The 20,453-nt window shown below is 41.7% G+C and overlaps 1 protein-coding gene across 2 annotated transcripts in view; it reads left to right on the top strand.

The window, feature by feature from the left end:
* The window catches only part of LOC138976413 (uncharacterized), a 66,232-nt gene that overhangs the window by 9,355 nt on the left and 36,424 nt on the right, over positions 1-20,453 (top strand). The window contains exons 3-8 of one of the 2 annotated variants that reach the window (XM_070349261.1): positions 645-901; positions 2,145-2,355; positions 2,697-2,820; positions 5,066-5,286; positions 6,422-6,581; positions 8,755-13,789. In XM_070349261.1, the coding sequence (XP_070205362.1) occupies positions 645-901; positions 2,145-2,355; positions 2,697-2,820; positions 5,066-5,286; positions 6,422-6,581; positions 8,755-8,929 (1,148 nt within the window). In that variant the 3' untranslated portion in view covers positions 8,930-13,789. Of the gene's footprint in view, positions 1-644; positions 902-2,144; positions 2,356-2,696; positions 2,821-5,065; positions 5,287-6,421; positions 6,582-8,754; positions 13,790-20,453 lie in introns of those variants that run through there. The other variant, XM_070349262.1, reaches the window with a different exon arrangement.

The raw sequence follows: 20,453 nt of genomic DNA, 5'->3' as shown, positions 1-20,453 counted from the left end.
TGGCGCACGTTAAATGTCAAAGCAGCACCGCCCTGATATGGCCCTTCGTGGTCGGCTGGGCGTTAAGCAAACAAACAAACAAACAAACAAACAGACGCACAGACACACATACACCACGACCCTCGTCTCGATTCCCCCTCTATGTTAAAACATTTAGTCAAAACTTGACTAAATGTAAAAAAGAAGGCAGCGGAGGGGGGGGGGGGGTATTTTGCCATCCCGGACCTTCAGAAATTTAAGAAGGTAACAGTATGGAGAGGTTAAATCGGGGGAGTGTGTTGAGTCTGTCCCCCCTTTTTTTTTAAGTCGAAATAGCACAGAGCTCAAAAGTTGTGACTTAACTGAATATGCATAATCTAAAACTAATGTACAACTAGTATAATGACATTCGTCGTGTGAAAGAGAGCCATGATGATTTAGCCCTGTCTATAAAACAAGATGGTACAGAGAATGACTTAGCCCTGTCTATAAAACAATATTATGGTACAGAGAATGACTTAGCCCTGTCTATTTAAACAAGATGATACACAGGATGGCTTAGCCCTGTCTATAAAACGAGATCGTACAGATTAAAACCTCCAATATAACTTCAACGCTTCTTCAGAATGTTTTCATTTCAATTTTTTTTTAATGATTTCTCTCAGACGAGAAAGCATGCTCCATTGGACGTTACGGAACACTGATAATGTTCAACGGAGAAACAGCGGACGTGGAGCTTCCCTGTAAGTATCGTCTCGCGGACTTCACGTGCGGGGACTACCGGGTCAAGGTGACTCCAGGCAGCGCGGTAGACCAGGAGGACAGTCATCGTTTCTCCCCGGACACCGTGCGGGTCAAGGTCGTCAACGCTAATACCAGTGAATTTGTGAAGATACAAACCTCAATGAGACAACTGGACAAGGTTTGAAAAATGACACCGTCAAATGTTTTGATTTGTTATAATGTGATTGCGTGATCTCTGTGCGGCATTATGTCATGGTTTCGCTTACAACCGCTCCGACGTTCCAGGAAATATGTTCATGCGAATCGAAAAACGGATCTGATTTTAGCATGCAAAAACGTCATGCAATTACGCTATTTCCAGCCATATCGGGAAAAAATACGTTGCAATAATTCAAACAGAAACACATCATTGCAACACACGTAAACCAGGGATAAATACCACTTCCAAAATAGGTCCCAATTAATTACCCAACCCTCGTTTATCTGATTCTTGGCAGTTTATCATATTTAAAAAATTCTGTATTCATATAGTCTGTCCGATTGGTTTCCTACTTGTGTCAACACCCTCACATCACAGACAAAATATTAGCAAACTATTAGCGAAGTCGATCTTCGGGGTCAATCGCTGTCGGATGTTTTTATGATAAGATAAGATGAAATACGATGAGACGAGAAGAGATGAGATAAGATGAGAAAACCTTCATGTCTATTTTCATTGTACATAAACATGGAAATGGTTCTAGTGGCACCACATTTCTACTTATAACAAAAAGCCAATGATCAAAAAGCATAATCGTACATACAATTCTAAGATTAGCTATTACAGTATGTGACATTGAAAGGTGTTGAATGTTATTGTGAATGTGTTTCATCAGGTTAGTATTGCTGTTTACGTGATAAGATGACATTGTTCAGCAAACCTCATCAGAGACGGAATTGTGATTTAATAGATGTGCATACAATTTTTAATGTAGTTGTCCACTGAGCGAAAAAAGTATAGAAATGTGCTCGTTTATCGCATAGATCTGTAATCATGTTTGTTTTTGTTTTTGTTTTGTTGTTATGGTGGTAGTCGTGGTGACATTGGTAGTCGTGGTGGTGGGGATGACGTTGTTTTTGTTGTTGTTGTTGCTGTTGTTGTTGTTGTTGTTGTTGTTGTTGTTGTTGTTGATGATGGCTATGGTGATAATAATGATGATCAGTGCTGCGGTCGAAGTTGTTGTTTACGGCAGGAAATGCATAGTGCTAAACCGACACTTGTATACTAAGAAACGATGTGTTTTTCCCTTTGAGAACGGAAGCTTACGCTTTGATGTTTCCAAAGATTTTGTTTTTGAACTTTGTGAGAAGCACGCTTAAGTCAACGAGACTTGCCTATGTGCATATGTCATGGTCTCACTCATGCTCTTTCTGCAATCCAGTTCAGCGAAAACAAACGCTCCAACCCCTGGCAAGTAAAGAATGGTTCTCAGAGCGTTGTGGACTTCGCAGACTACGACCAGTCCAGGGCAGCTGCTGTGTTGAGGAAGGACGGAGTCTTCAGCGTGGAGTTCAGGCGTGCGGAACGGAGCGTGGTCGTCACGTGCTCGGACCAAAAGTTTGTCTCTGAGGGACTGCCAGAGTCACTGTGTGGTACTTCTTTTTCTTCTGCTTCCCCCGAAATCGGCGTATGGCTGCCTGAATGGCAGGGTTAAAAACGGTCATACATGTAAAAATCCATTAGTGCAAAACAAGAGTGAACGTGGGAGTTTCAGCCCATGAACAAAGAAGAAGAAGAAGGTTATGTAGTTAACTATATTTCTATATCTTCCTCCTATTTAATTACCTCTCAACGGGCGAGGGCCGGATGAACCAAAGCATGTTTTCATTGCCAATTCTGTCACCCTCGAAAATAAAGTTCAAATCAATTCAATTCAGTTATCTCTCTGACACCCCGCGATTAAAACGTGTCCATGTGCTTTCATATCATGTAGGGGACGAGACAACGACTGACGCCATGAACAATGCGATGACGACCCTCTTTCCGGGGCAAGGGAATATGACAGATGACGCGCTCGTCAGTTACATCGTACTGAATCACGACAATGTTGTTCAGAGGTAAGTCAGTACAGTTTACTCAAACATGGCTATATGATTGCTGAACTAAATTAGAATGCTCTAATTTATAATCAAACATGGCTATATGATAGCTGAACTAAATTAGAATGATCCAATTTATAATCAAACGTGTCCACTCATTATACAATGTGGTTTGCACTCGTCTTGGACTCGTCGAGGTTAACTTGTTTGGTTTAAATATCGGACCCTATTGATACGCTGAAAACACAATAGCTGTTAATACCACAGGCCACGTAGCTTTTACGTCGCATGTTTGACAAGTTCTACACGCCATGGTTAACAACACAACGTGTACATGGATTTTAGATAGCCGTCGTGCTGAAGACGAATGAGTGTTTATGTATTTTTTTTAATGTTCTTCTTCTGTACTAAATCAACATAGAAAACTGTCATGCAAAGGCGAGTGAAGAAAACTGTCATGAAAAGGCGACAGCAGAAAACTGTCATGAAAAGGCGACAGCAGAAAACTGGCATGTAAAGGCGAGTGAAAAAAACTGGCATGAAAAGGCGACAGCAGAAAACTGGCATGTAAAGGCGAGTGAAGAAAACTGGCATGAAAAGGCGACAGCAGAAAGCTGGCATGAAAAGACGACAGCAGAAAACTGGCATGAAAAGGCGACAGCAGAAAACTGGCATGAAAAGGCGACAGCAGAAAACTGGCATGTAAAGGCGAGTGAAGAAAACTGGCATAAAAAGGCGAAGGAAGGGCAAGCGAAAGCGGAATTGTATGTGCTGGTTTCCAGGCAGTAACAGCTGAGTGTGGTGGATTTATTTGCACCAAAGAGAGAAGGACTTGACATACGTGTTAGTCACAGTGAATCGTGCAAGTGTCCAAGTAAATGTGATAACTTAAAGGCAGTTTCAGACTCGTATGCGTTGTGTATACACAAATCACAACATAGAAAAGTATCAACTATAAGCTTGGACGTGCTTTCTTTTATTAAAGTGACTCTCCGCTGGGACGTAGCTTAGTCGGTATCGCGCCGGCCTTAAAACCAGTTAGTTGCTATCGGCGTGGATTCGACCTCATTTACTTATTTTCTAGAATCTACGTTTTCAAACTATTTGTGGTGTCCGAACACCACTGTGCGCACACATACACACGATCAAGATCCCAGGGTAACAGAAAAAGTATCAGGACTTGGAAACCACGAATACATTTATGCAGAAAAAATAGGTGGTGCAATTCTGTCGAGAATTCCCTCGTGGGAATTTCCCAAGGACAATCAGATATAATAATAATAATAATAATAATAATAATAATAATAATAATAATAATAATAATAATAATAATAATAATAATAATAATAATACGAATATTTATAACGCGCACATATCTCACCAACAGGCGACTCAAGGCACATACAAGCATAACAAAATCAATACAAAATGCCAAGCACGTTTCGATCCCCTGCCTTTTCATTTCTCCCAGTTGATATTCAGCGTAATTACAAATACCCTATCGTGCTTTCACATACTGGCACAGGCACCAATCAGCCGCTACTCTCAGGCACCAATCAGCCGCTACTCTCAGGCACCAATCAGCCGCTACTCTCAGGCACCAATCAGCCGCTACTCTCAGGCACCAATCAGCCGCTACTCTCAGGCACCAATCAGCCGCTACTCTCAGGCACCAATCAGCCGCTACTCTCAGGCACCAATCAGCCGCTACTCTCAGGCACCAATCAGCCGCTACTCTCAGGACATGCGCACAACGTCTGTGCTGCTGCGTAATACTTACTTCGCTTTTTTATTTTTTTATTTTTTTTTGACAGTTTTCCTCGTCTTCTTAAACAGCTTTCTAGCATTCTGCCTGTCTGAATTTACTTCGCACTTTCCATATTTTTCCGCGTCTTTTCAAACAGTTTCCCAGTATTCTTGCCTGTCTGCGACCATGAGAACAAACCCTTATTATGAACATACTACTTTCCGCTACTCAGTCATTGCACGCAACCCACACGTATTATTTCCCTCTAAACAATGTTCAACAACATGATATATTATGACCTATTTATCTCCAATCAACCTCATTTCTTGTACAATGTGTATTCCTACGTACTATGTTGACTTACATTTCCTACTTTATGAATGTGGTTTCTCGCCGTGCATTCTGTACAAGATGGCACTGGAATAATCCAGGGTTTGAATTTAAAGTAATATTCTTACTTGAACCTTGCTCATGAATGCGATCGGGATGAACATTGCCTTGATGTCAATGTTGCAGTCCAACCTGCAAGGACCTGGCCAGCAAATTCACACGCTGTCAAGACAAAGAGCAAGCCGCGATGGAGTGCGTGGCCATCTTTGCAGATCCATCTCAAGCCGAGTGCCTGGCAACGTCAAACTCGTCCCTAGCTGACTACTTTGCTGACTGTCTGACGTCTGTGTGTGATAACGACACCTCCGCTGTGGAACCCATGAACAACTTTATCAGTGACAACTGCGGTAAGCGGAATTAACTAACAAAATAACATTTGCGACTGTTTATTTACACTATACTCTCTAGCATTGTCAAGCGAAAGTTTTGTTTTTGATAGCGGGTACAATGTGCTTACACTTTATTTAATCTTCTCAATAAAAAACCATCTTTTCTCACTTCTGACTTGTAATGTTGGATGTTTGGTTTTGCTTTTGTTATGAACTGGATGTCTCCATATTCAACTTTGCTAAATTGAAAGAGAGATGGACCCGTGTGACCCATTTTTCCTTTATTACACACGTGATGAATTATAAGTCGTCAGTTTGTTGTTTCCATGCGACTTGCTGTATCTGCAATAGCACGTTATCGTGTACATCTGAATCTAAAATGCAACAAACAACTGCGTGTGGCATGAAATGTGCGGTTTCGGTTGACCGTTCAAAGAAACTGGCGACATTCAGAAAATGCGTCTGCTAGGGCAAACACGACCTTGCATTTTGGGCTCCCTTTTTTTCAAACTTTGAAAACTTGGAACTGTACTGATCTTGTCTTGATGTAAAAAGAACTACAGAACTGTATTTGATGATTTAAGAATGTTTGTTTCACATGCTGTCAAGTTATTATTAGGTTTTACAAGTAGGCTTCCGATTTGTTTTAAAATCAGTCCGGCTGGCCACGCAAAAATAAATTCTTCAAAAAATGCACGTACTTTATGGAGGGCACCTAGGACGTTTCCTAGTGGTAAGTGTTTGAACGACAGGGTGTGACAAGTACTTTGTGTAAAAGCCTGACAGTGTCTGTGTCCAGAAACTGATGGTTTACGTGAAGCGGATTGAGCCTTAACATACTCAGATAGCAGCCACGTTTAATGTTGAGGATGTACTCATTTATTAACTTTTGGAAATTGTATACAGTTTTTGACGATCAAAGTGTGTACTTGTCTTAAGTGGTTAAAACCATGTTTTGTGATTTTGTTAATTATACAATATCTTGCAAGAAACATATTTTCTTTTTGAAAAGCCTTATCTTTGTGTCTAAATTTATCAAGAACATAACAAGCGCGAATAAGGTTTATAATTTTCGTTCAAGCATGTTCCTTTGGTGTTTGTTAAATGTTACGATTGCTGTATTTATAATGGCGTGTATCTGCAATGACTTCAGGGACTGTGACTGCCGCTGGATCCATCCGTCTGGTCGGCGGCCTCCACTCCAGAGAGGGACGGGTAGAAGTCTTCAACAACGGTTCCTGGGGCACTGTGTGTGACGATTACTGGGGTGTACTCGACGCCAGGGTTGTGTGTCGTCAGCTGGGCTTCAACACGTGAGTACAAGTCACTGAAGATGACTTTTACGAGTTACTTGCAATAGAATATATTTTATTTAAACCTCTATACGCTTGCAGCTACTTGCGCCAGCTCAACTCTGCTGCTTTATTTTTGCACAAGAAACCGTTATTAGGTTCAATTCACAAAAACTGTCGTTTAACGGCTGGGTAGTATGCACGGCGATGATTTTAACGAAACGAGTTTTGTTTCTTGTGGTTAAAACCTTCCCATTTTTTTTTAGTTGCAGTGTGGTTCAACACATTGTTTTGTACGTTACCGTTTTTTCTTCTTTTTCCTCTTGATATGTCTTTTTCTTAAATCAAAATCTAATCTCTTATAAACTATACTACCCGTCATAAAACAAACTAGTCAGATGCGTTTTAGGGCATATCTTTATCATGATGATATTTCTTGTAAAACCAGTTATATTACTGAAAAGGCCATTCATTTTCCTACCTTATTCAGAAAACAGATTGAGTTTAGATGACGTAGTGTCAATACAGTGGAAAGTACAATACAGAAGCCCGTCAAAATCAAGTTTCCCGCGTTAAAATCGACGGAAAAATCAGAACAACTGAAACGAAACATGTTCTGCATGTCACTAGACAGAACAATCAAAACTGCATCTAAGACTGTCATTTTTGTTCACATAATATCTGGTCTAACATGGAGACTATGGCATGCTGGGCGATGTAGGTGTCACTCCTCTCAGAAGGCATACAAGGCAGTTTTTGAAGCCGTTTTAGCGGGTAATGAGACAAACAACTATACATTTTAGTAACTCCACAACGCATTGCCTTCAAACTTTCAGTGATTGGAGCTAACACATGTCGTAAACTACCCACAGAATCTTAAGTCATATGAGACATGTTCGGCTGTTATGTGACATGCCAGAAAGAGTTTTACAAATAAAGATGTACCCTGTCCAACTAAACAGAAACAAATTAAAATTAGCAGGCATTAAGGAAAATGAAAGCTTCAAATTAAACTCAAATGTTGTACATTTTTAACTATGGCTGTTCACATCCCACTTGTTTAAACGCACACACATTCTTGGAAAATGCCCTTTCAAGAGCCATGATCAGTTAAGCGAGCCAGCAGTGAGCTTTGCTGGGCGTAGGCTGACATTTGCGCTCAGCTCTCTGAATGAGTCAACTTCTTAAAGATTACTTTCGCGTTGAAACCCTCATACCACCCATGTCTGATGAAATATGTACATGGAATTTGAGTATGTGGCGCATCTGTTATTGTTCTTTTATTTTTCTTCAACAATTATTTATTCAGGCAAGCACAGATTTATAATGACACATTCAAAAGCATTGTCACTGATAAGTCACAGCAATGACAGAGCTGAACACACATGTGATATTCAGTTACTTCTTACATTTTCAGAGCACGTCCCTAAAATCAGAGGAATACATTGACTATTGTAATAATGTACATCACTCGTCTTTATCCAACCGTTACTAGCTGTCTGTTATTGTTCTTGATGATAACAACAAATTATTGTAGATGCAAATTAGATTGTTCTTTCTATTGACATGCAGAACATGTTACGTTTTAGCAGTTCTGATTTGCTGTCAATTTTAACGCGGGAACCTTGATTTTGCAAATTTGATTGGGGGGGGGGGGTGTCCGCGTTGTAGGTTCTACTGTATAGACACTGCGTCATGAAAACTCTCTCTGTTTTCTTAATAAGGTAGGGGAATGAATGTCCCTTTTAGTCATATAATTGGATTTACAATAAACGGCCACATCACAAAGATCTGCCCTCAAACCCAACTGCTTATTTTTTGTTAAGACGAGTAGTATATTAACAAACATACTAAAACAACAAAATCAAAAAACAAGAAAGGTATGTTATTAGAACGTTTAACAATTAACAAAACAAAGCGTTACGCTCACAGATATATCGACCCAGCGGTCTTTTGAGTGCACAGACAAACACGAATTACACAAAACTTATCTAAAAAAATGTCTTCCCTGCAAGCCGTTGGGTCGATATATCAGTGAGCGTAACCTTTTGTTTTGTCAATAATTAAACGTTCCAACAACATACGTTTCTTGTTTTTATTTAATTCTGAATTTCGGAACGTTGGCAGTCTCTTTGCTTTTGGATTACTAAAACTAAACGCGCAGTGAAGTGTAAACCCTACTTTATTAATGTAGGTCTGCAGCCACAGCCTACAATGACGCAAGATTTGGTCAGGGTGGCGCAGGAAGCCCCATCTGGTTGGACAACGTACAATGTGTCGGCAGCGAATCAAGACTGGTGAACTGTCGTGCAAACCCCATTGGTTTTAACGACTGCGGCCACAACGAGGATGCGGGAGTAAGCTGTTGATTTTAGATAACAGAATAACCCTATATATATCTGGTCTTCTTGAACGCTGTCACCTAATACCAAAAGATGATTTCGCCCTAATCTGTGACCGCTCTGAAAAAATGGATCTGATTGTTAACATTGAATTTGCCATTCATTCTTCATAACACACACTCACACACACACACACACACACACACACACACACACACACACACAAACACACACAAACACACAAACACACACACACACACACACACACACACACACACACACACACACACACACACACACACACACACACACACACACACACACACAACGTAAGGGCAGATAGTACCACATTCGATTGAAGCAAATACTATTCAATATTAAGTAAATACTCTTTCGTGGACTTACAGACCTGGGAACCCATACGATTCCGTCGTATTATGTACGCTTGATTGGCTAAAGGACGATCAGTACGGTCGGTGTAACATAAGAAAAATAAAGAGAAGAACATGTCCTAGACTATTCTCTTACAAGTGCATCCTGAAGCCGATCCAGTATGTTGAAGCTTCCGCAATGTGCTCCAGTGTCCAGCAGTCACTTAAGTGTATAGCTGGAGCACATTGCAGAGGCTTCAATACCTGTTTGAAGCTTGTGTTATCTGTTGTACCTATATAGCCATAAAAACAGGGCAAGGCATTTGATGCATTTTTGTTATGGCACGCCCTTGTTGAAATTGTGGCAAAGCCGCATTGGCGTGGTGGTAAGACGTCGGCCTCCTAATCGGGAGGTCGTGAGTTCGAATCCCGGTCGCTGCCGCCTGGTGGGTTAAGCGTGGAGATTTTTCCGATCTCCCAGGTCAACTTATGTGAAGATCTGCTAGTGACTTAACCCCCTTCGTGTGTACACGCAAGCAAAAGACCAAGTGCGCACGAAAAAGATCCCGTAATCCATGTCAAAGTTCGGTGGGTTATGGAAACACGAAAATACCCAGCATGCCTACTCAACAAAAGCGGAGTGAAGCTGACTATGCTCTCAGAGTATAGTGTGGGGAACCCAAATGGGCAAACGAGCTCACACGTAACCAGACAATTCTGGAACGCTGAAGAAGAAGAAGAAGAAGAAGTGGCAAAGTATCTAGCAACTGAGATAGCTGCGTTGTGCCGAGCTCTCTAGAAAGCTGTGTCCAACATTTTCATGTTTTTGCTGTCTCAATTATTTTTCATGTTAAGGGTAGGAGCTATACCTTCAAATACACTGTTGTTCTCTTCAAGTCATTTGACATTCATGAAACAAAACTGTTTGTGTTAAAATTTGGTGTGCATTTGCTTCAAGATGTGTAGAATGATAGTATATAATATGGTACATCAAAAAGTTGCTTTTAGATTGACGTTTAAAAAATATATTAAATGAAAAATAAGCAAAGCACTGAATCGAAACATGTTAGTTCACGGATGACAAGGTGATTTAAAGACTATTCATCAGAATGATTTGAACTTTTGTAGAAATGTTTTCGATATGCTGATACATGTTTTGTTCCACAGGCTAAGCTATAGGAAAAAAGTTAAAGAGATACACATTGTCCAGGTTTCATAAATGTTGTACCAACAAAGTCAACACTTGCTTATACGACACGATAAATGTAAAAACAGTGCTTTGTATCTCGTACTCCGTTGTTATCCCAGAAAACACTGTTTTCTATTTATGCACGGAAATGACTACGCACCGTAATATTATATTAACATTCGATTGAAGCAAACACTAATTAATCTTAAACTCATGGAATGTCAAAACTGCTGTGTTGAAAATTCTTCAGCAATTAAAACTGACAATTCTTGTTCATTAGAAATGAAAAACAAATCTAGAATTAGAATGTTTACTTTTAGTTTTATCCATTTGTTGTTATTTTTATGTGAAAAAGAGCTAGCGTACAGATGATATAAAAGTAGGAAATGGTTGTCTGCTAGTTCACGACTTCGTGGTTTAATTTAATGTTTATTGGTCAAGGTCTTAGCTCATTGGTGACTGGGAAACTGGAAACGTCCTCGCATATTGGTTTTGGATTAGAATTTTCCGGAGATTATTTTGCTTTTGTCCGACTACAGCTTTACGTATTGAAAACCATCTGATTTTTTATGTATTTGTTTTAATTAAAAACACGTGTATCTGTCAACCCCGCTTATTCTGCACGTTTACAAGAGCATAGCATGCTGTCCGTAACTCCCTCGTCCCTTGAGAGAGTTTTGAGAAAATATTGAAACAAAAATAAAGACAACCAATCAATAACAAAGGTCTAACCAGTGGCACCCATTGACCCCTTCTCAATACATTCAATCACAACTAAATACAATGTGCTCACCCAATTTCTCTCCGCCCCAACCACCACCCAGATAAACAAAGAAACACACACTCACCCAATTTCTGTCCGCCCCCACCACCACCCAGATAAACAAAGAAACACACACTCACCCAATTTCTCTCCGCCCTCACCACCACCCAGATAAACAAAGAAACACACACTCACCCAATTTCTGTCCGCCCCCTCCACCACCCAGATAAACAAAGAAAGACACACTCACCCAATTTCTCTCCGCCCCAACCACCACCCAGATAAACAAAGAAACACACACTCACCCAATTTCTCTCCGCCCCAACCACCACCCAGATAAACAAAGAAACACACACTCACCCAATTTCTCTCCGCCCCCACCACCCAGATAAACAAAGAAACACACACTCACCCAATTTCTGTCCGCCCCCACCACCCAGATAAACAAAGAAACACACACTCACCCAATTTCTCTCCGCCCCCACCACCACCCAGATAAACAAAGAAACACACACTCACCCAATTTCTCTCCGCCCCAACCACCACCCAGATAAACAAAGAAACACACACTCACCCAATTTCTGTCCGCCCTCACCACCACCCAGATAAACAAAGAAACACACACTCACCCAATTTCTCTCCGCCCTCACCACCACCCAGATAAACAAAGAAACACACACTCACCCAATTTCTGTCCGCCCCAACCACCACCCAGATAAACAAAGAAACACACACTCATCCAATTTCTCTCCGCCCCAACCACCACCCAGATAAACAAAGAAACACACACTCACCCAATTTCTCTCCGCCCTCACCACCACCCAGATAAACAAAGAAACACACACTCACCCAATTTCTGTCCGCCCCCACCACCACCCAGATAAACAAAGAAACACATACTCACCCAATTTCTCTCCGCCCCAACCACCACCCAGATAAACAAAGAAACACACACTCACCCAAGATAAGAACCATAACAGTTTGCATTTTTACCAACTTTACTGTACTACGGACATTGTTATTTTTATTTATGTTATTTTTTGTTGTTGTCACTATTATCTAATTTAGTTTATTAAAATTGGTTTAATTTAAATATGTGACATCTTAAACTTGTGGGGTCCTGATTTGGCCTTTGTGGTCTGCTGGACCCAAAAAGCAACAATTAACTAACTAACTAAATTGTCACTATTATGGTGTTGTTGTTTTTCTCTCAAGACAAACCGATCCTCGGCTCCCCATGTGCTTGAATTACCAAACCACGCCCCCTGTCCCTTTTCAGGGCACTACCAGCTGATCACCTTTTTTTATGCGGCTTGCTAGGCACCTGAATTATTAATAGAGAGTGGGTTCCGCATACACCTAAGCTTGGCCAAACTATTGCACCGCTTGTAGTACTTCAACTTATATATTCAGCTGTACGGAACAGATTTTAACAGCCATAATATTGTCGATTTGCACCCCAAATAACATTACAATTTTACATGTGTACAGTAGGATTATTTTTGAACATACCAACAAAGTTCCTATTGTATAAGATCACAACTCGAAGACCCTTTTAGGTCGAGGCGCAGCGTAGTACATGGGTGTAGTATTTCTTTTACTTCTTTACTATTGAATAAGATAACTTTTGTCAAATTTGTACCCATGTTCAGAGAGCAAGTTTTAAAACGTTTGCATTGTGTGCACACGACAGCGTCTCTTGTTGATTTCCAATAACTGTCTGCAATCGTGCATGAGTGGGCGTCGTTGTAATCCGGCAAGTATGAACAATGTTCATTCATTGTCTACATGGCGTTGCTCGACTCCTGTTCTGGTATCCAAAATAAACCTTAGAACATAATTATTCTCATTATTCATGTTCCTGTATGTATGGTAAACAATGAATGTTTGGGACTTAAATCCACAGACTTGGCGTGATTCAAAGAACAGTCGGGAAAGTTCCATAACTTCTCAACGAGAAATTCAAAAACGTTCAAATTTTACATGAAGCACTTCTGTACATCTGGTATACTGAGCATGATAACAGGAACGTCTAAAAGCAGTCCACAACATCATTTGTCTAAAATACAGCATTGTTGTCGTGCTACCCTCAGATTCAAGTCGAAATCTCTGTTTGTTCGACTTCCTTAGCGCTAATCGACAACTACTTTGATCGGGATTTTATAACACCAAAAACCGCTATACACATATCGAATTCACCGCATTGGTTGATAATTTTCACTTACTGTATGCGGTTGCTGCTTTTTTCCGGATGTGTTACCGATTTTAGAAATCGAGACTCAGATTTCTTTCGGGTCGTCATGTTAAAACATCTTCAACCGATTTACAAAGTGTTCTAGATTTGCCGAAAAAGCACCTAAGAGGACTTATGAAATTGAACGTGTATGAATTCTCTTAGTGAGATGCAGAAAGTGTTGCAATATTTTTCAATTCAGTTAACTCTTCTACTTTGTCGTGCATTATGTTAAGCGTGTAGCTTTTGGCCTTTATTTTGGAATTGTTCCCATTTTCATTCGGTATTTGTCATAGTTTATTTCTTGCAAATAAAGTAATATGCTTCAAAATACGTTGGTTCATGTCAGTGTGTTTGCGTGCGTGCGTGTGTGTGCGTGTCACAATGTATGTGTGTGTGAGTGAGTGTGAACGTGTCACTGTGTGTGTCACATTGTGTTTGTGTGTGTGTGTTACAGTGTGGGTGTGTGCCACAGTGTGTGTGCGTGTGACAGTGTGTGTGTGTGTGTGTGTGTGTGTGTGTGTGTGTGTGTGTGTGTGTGTGTGTGTGTGTGTGACAGTATTGTATGTGTGTGTGAGTGCGAGCTATCTGTGATGCGTGACAGTGTGCACATAATAACGGAAACTGGGACACACACGTACACACACACGCTCTCTCTCTCTCTCTCTCTCTCTCTCTCTCTCTCTCTCTCTCTCTCTCTCTCTCACACACACACACACACATACACACACGCACACTTGAACATTTTAGCAAACACTAACAAACAAAAGATGGAAGCAAATGTTTCACACACCCGCACACACACATATACACACACACCATTAAAGCAAACACAAAAACAAATGAACAAATGATGGAAGCAAATGTTTCACACACACACACACACACACACACACACACACACACACACACACACACACACACACACACACACACACACACACACACACACACACACACACACACACACACACACACACACACACACAAACACACACATACGAACACACACACACACACACACATACACACACACACACACACACACACACACACACACACACACACACACACACACACACACACCCACACGAGGTATTGCACCTCGCTCATAGCGGATTGAAAGTATGTCAAATACACGGCTGAGTAGCCGTGGGTAAGTATACTTCGATACTTCGAAAGTGTACCTTGGCCGGGCTGTCTGCGGAGCATCCGCCTACCGGCTCGCACATCTCGTCTCTACAATGCACTTTGAAAGTGGACTCTGGTCCAGCTGACAGCCTCCGACACTCGCAGCCAATCAAAAACTGCAGAGCGTCTGCGGCAGAGCAACTGACACGCCCCCTTGACGACAATTCCCCCCCCCTCCCCTTTCCACCGTCCGTCCTACAAAATAAAAGCAAAACAAAGTTACTCTTTGTCAGATCATTATATTAGACAGGATCGCCAACTCCGCGCGTGCGCTAGGGCGGCAAGTTGCCGAAATAATTGTGCCGCCCAGTTCCTTTTGTTTGCAGGCAAATCAAGAAAAACAAAAACAAGAGTGAGACATGTTTAGCATGAACATATACGTATACTTTTTAAAAGGGATATACCGTTACATTTCTTCTCCTGGGGCAAAACATTTTAATATGCAATGTTTTGTAATGGTTTCCCAGTGAAAAGACGACGCAAGGGAGTTAACTACCGTAACCGCGATTGAATGCACAAACATTTTTTCCTTTTAATTAAATTATGTGTGGTTGCGTTCCAACGCACACAAAAACACCAGTCATAGATGAATGTCTTACTCGTCATATTTAATTGAACTTTTTAAGGTATATGTCATACATGCACCATATCTCGCGAAACGAACTGTGTTGTATATATGTGTGTTTGACACGCACGGTATCGAACAATATTCTCTAGCCCCTAATAGGCAAAGTACCTGTGGGACATGTCACATGAAGCACCATTTATTGATTGAGACTTCAGAGGCATGATTTGAACTATTAGGCCTAAACAAAAAAAAATAGGTGTGGTTACGGTAACCCGACCTACCCTATTTTTATGGGCCGACCCAATAACTTTTTATTTTGTAAAAAAAACAAAAAAAAAACGAGTGCAGAAAACGCAATGAAAGCGAAAGCGCTCGAGTCGCACACTTATTTCCCTGTCAAGTACCCCGGTAGGTTTAATTTGTACACATTAGAAAAAAAAGTAAAACCAAAAAAAATGATTGCCTACCTTCCTACCCTATTTGTTTTGGCTATGTTACCTTAACCACACCTAATTTTTTTTGGCCTTAGTTCAGAGTCTTAGCAGTTCTCAGAAAATATCAGTTATCACATGCTTTACTGGGGTTGGCCAAATCTCAGAATTTTACTTCGTCAGCTGGGCGGTAAAAATCAAGGGTCTGCCAAACCCGGCAAATGCAGTAGGCAGCCCAGAGATCCCTAAGTACCTCTCCCAAAGATGGTACTTTTCGGCAAGATTTACAGTTTCAAGCTGTTAGGACAACTTCTTTGAACATGTGATTTTATAGAGTTTTTTGGGGGAAACTGAAAGGTAGCCTCGTCAGGGGACAACTATTCAAACCCATATCCTCATCATCTTGTCTCTCGATTGAGAATAATCATTTAATTGTATAGATGACTATTATTCATTTCCCTTGTTGGGGTGTACTTGCATGTACTGGTGGTTGATTACCCAAATGTTCTCTCAGTGTTTGAGGCTTATATGAGGCTCAGTGATTATAAATGTCACTGTTTCTTTAACGGGTTTATTCCGTTCTTTTATGTGTACTGATGGTACAGGTAGATATGGGGAGTGGTGTAGTTGTTTGTTCAACCCATCTCATTATTTTGTTTCTCCACAAACAGATAATCATTTATGTATGATTTGTAGTGTACCTCATAAGATCTGAGTGTTATAATCACAATAGCTTTGATAGTAGAGGCTGAGCGTTTCCAATGAAGGTAAACGTATTGTAGAGATCGGTAGTCAAAGCTGTTTTGTCTGTCGGTGATGAGAAGGTCATACATGTATATATTGCCCTTGGTTGGGCTGTTGCTCTCCTAATGTGAGGCAGATTAAGTTGAAGTACCTCTCAGTGATTGAGGATTTCGTTGTATGTGTACCTCACCAATTATGAAGGTTATGATCACAGTAGCTTTGATAGTAGGGGCTGAGCGTTCCCAATGAAGGCTGTTTTGCCTGTCGGTGATGAGAAGATCGTATATATTGCCCTTGGTTGGGCTGTTGCTCTCTTAATGTGAGGCAGATTGAGTTGAAGCACCTCTCAGCAATTGAGGGTTTCGTTGTATGTGTACCTCACAAATTCGGAGGGTTTTGATCACAGTAGCTGTGATAGTGGGGACTGAGCGTTCCCACTGGCAAGTAGTTGACTCTGCGTGTTTAAGTAGATAGTTTCGTCAGAGTTGATCTGAGGTCTTATTGGCGGGTAACAGTTCCCGCTCATGGGTTGGCTGCTTCGTGTAATTAGGGGATAAGTGTGTGTCACTCAACGTCCCTGTGGTTGGGGGTGGCGTCAGCGATTGGTGTAGTGGGGCTCTTAGCGGCTTAGGCTTGGTGAGCGGAGTTATTGTGGGGGTGATTGTTGGGCGCGAAACTGTCCGTTGCGGTTGGGTAACCGTGTTTCGTGTCAGTTCTTCCGTGTACTTAGCACTGGTAATCAGTGTAAGATTAAAGTAAACTGCTCCTCGCACCCCCCAAGCCAGAGAACAAGTTAGTTGATTCCAAATTGTCCATCGGGCTTTCATTGTCATGATGCCGTCTTCGCTTTGAGTCAAGTTCAACATGAACAGTTTTAGGACGTCCTCGTTTTCCAGTGAGAACCTTAATTTTGACAGACGGAATTGCTTCGAATCTCTTCGCGCGCGGCATTATCACGTCAAGCTTTTTTCTTCACCGGAAATCGCGTCCGGTAATGGCGACGTAAATTCTTGATTGGAAATTAATAGTAAACGATCGATGAAACGGGATCCGAAAGACACAAAAACTCAAAAGATCAAAATGTAAACTGTATGTTTTGCTAGTTTGGCTTTATTTTCGATTTGGCTTCCTTCACTGATTTATCCGAACGCCCGCAGCAATGCGGAACCGAAGCATCCATCGCTATATATAGCTTCAGCGCAGCTACAGCGAGGGCCTATCATCGCAAAGCAACCCGAAGACAGCTACACAGCCTGCTCAGAGTACGTTCTCCGAGTACAAAGTACCCTTCTCACACGGCTGTTTAGCCTGTATTCAAACATACTTTGTAACCGCTATGAGCGAAGTGCAATGGGTGCCCACACACACACACACACTTACACACTTACACACACACACACACATGCACACACACACACACACACACACACACGAACAAACACACACACACACACACACACACCTGAATTTAAAATCTAGTGTGACTGCCTAATAAAGAATACGGTCAACGGGAGGAAACTTCTACTCCCTTGAAATCTTGTCTTGAGAGAGAGGGAGAGAGTTACCTCTCTTACATCGATCACACACTCTTTGTCACAGCAGCTGAGCAGGCAGAAATGTGTCCAAAAAAATGTACACTGACAAGCAGAATCTCCTTTACGAAATGTTCTCAAAAGGGTTGACCCATAACTAAAGTGAGTGTATTTCTTCTTTTTTTTTTCTTCTTTTTTTGGGGGGTGGGGGTGCTACTGGGACAAATTATTTACAAACATGCATGGCTCCGCGACACAGGACTCTAATGACCAGTCACGGCGCAGAAAAGCATGCATGTTATATAAACCTGATCTGGTCGAGCACTCACACGCACTCTGGAAGAGACTTCACACCAGCAAACAGTTCCAAAGTTTTAATAACATCAATAAGTGAATTAGAACAGCAATAGAAGGAATGCTTAGAGAGCCATCAAATATGTACATAATTATAAACCTGCACCTGTACATACGTAATTCATCTGTATGTCTGCTAATGTGGGCTCAATGCTCAACAACAACAAAAGTAAAATTGAAGTTTTCATTAAATTGTGCAAACCTTCTTTTTTAGCCTTTGTTGAGGTCAAACTAAACAAATGTAGATAGGATGTACAAGAATGTGAAGTTATGTTTGAAAACTATACTTTATTTAACAACCTGTACGCTGAAGGAAGGGCTAAACTCTGTTGTACTTCTATAATCACAATGACATCAAGTCTATGAAACGTGAAACCATGTGTTCCTCTAATCACCAGGCGCTGTTTTTTTAATGTGAGTGTGGCAGTAAGACTATTTTGTTTGACCTGGGCCCATATTCAGTAAGAATCCGACAGTGGTTTTGTCGGTACGAGAAACAGAAAACGTCCGATATCCCCCTGTCGTGGAATTCACGAAGAACCGCGATAGCGCCTATCGTAGGCACTGTCCTACGATAAAGTTAGAGGTGCCTATCCCTACCGATAAGCACTGTTGTCGTTACGATAACTTTGATTTCAAGATTGCTGCCATCAGTTTGCAGCGTTACCGGGAAAGAATAAATATTCTAAGAAATACGATTTTTGGGGACGGGATACATGCACAAATTCATATTCCGCATGCACGATATTTTGCAGTTGACTGTTGACGGATGTGATAACTGACAACATTTAGTTTGCGAACATAATGGGTGCCTAGCCTCTTGTCTCGCAAGTGATACTCGCGTTGCGGTTTCACGCGTCTGGTGCATATCAAGATGTTTGCGTGGCGCCGATTTGGGGTGAGCCAGCCACGGTCAGCCAGCCACAGCAAGCACAGACTTGACAGGGCGCAGCTGCTGCGTTAGGCGCACGCGCAGAGCGACCGTAAACAAGGGAATTCTCCCGCTAGCTATCGGGGAGGCTGTCCGATGCCTGTGAATTCGGCAGTACGACAAAAGTTGTCGGACAGAGAGCTATCAAACTTCGGGGCGCTTGTCGTAGGACATGCAGTCGTATCGTCTTGCATACGCACCCTGGTCTATAGAAGTCCAAACTGCACTTTGGACAATAGCAAGCTATCACCGAGCTGGTAAGAAGCAAGGACAATCTCCGCACAAACTATCCACACATTATCCTGGTGGGAGACTTCAACCAACCAGAAAAAGATTGGACTGATGAGTCATGCACAAGCAACATGGAACACCGTGCGGAGGATTTGTTCTTGATACACAAGGTGCTTTCCTGTTTCAGCATTAAAGGGAACCAACACGCATGAGAGAAGTCCAGAGAGAGAACATCATAGACCTGGTCACTTGTCACAGATGTTGAGACTCTACCAGGCATTGGCAACAGTGATCATGTGATGCTGTTGGTAAGCATCTCTGGTTTACTTCTACAGGGGGCAGCAACAACTGGAAGTCGACACAACTTTAGCCAGGAAAACACCACTCCACTTGAAGAACACCTCACCAAGATAGACTGGGATTTGGAGATGGACAGCATGAACACAGAAGAGGCCTGGGGACGTTTCATTCGCATTCTGAACTCAGCTGTTGACAAGTGTGTAGCCAAGTGTAAAGGCTCACGAGGAAAACAAAAAGAAGCAGTCTGGATAGACACCAAGACACCAGCTTTTTAGACAGTGGGGGAAGGCACACCTGGAAGACGATTCGGCAGAGACAACATGGAAACTTTCAAAGACAGAGCGTGATCATTCTCCATACCAGCAGAAAGACGCCCGACAGGCAGAAGCCAACGCGAACTAAACAAGGCAAGGAACAAGGCCAGATGGGCCTGTGGATAAGCAACACATCAAATGAATAAGAAAAGCAAATGTTTATAAGTTATATACGACTCCCCTTCGTCATGTCTCATTAAAGCGGAAACCCCTTTTTAGGACCCCCCCGATAGAAGAGAAAACCTCAGAACATGATCCCAATGTGACCCCAACATGTAACGAGGGTCAATCAAACTGGGGTCATGTCGGGAGATCCTCAAACCCTAGAAGTGTGCAAAGTTCCAAAGCTCTAAGTAGCTAAAAGAGCCAATGACAACCCAAAGGTCTTTTGGCCATACG

This window comes from Littorina saxatilis, linkage group LG9, assembly GCF_037325665.1.
Source record: "Littorina saxatilis isolate snail1 linkage group LG9, US_GU_Lsax_2.0, whole genome shotgun sequence".
NCBI lineage: Eukaryota > Metazoa > Mollusca > Gastropoda > Littorinimorpha > Littorinidae > Littorina > Littorina saxatilis.
The sequence above is the reverse complement of the archived record's forward strand: the minus strand, read 5'-3'. Positions and strand labels throughout refer to the sequence as shown.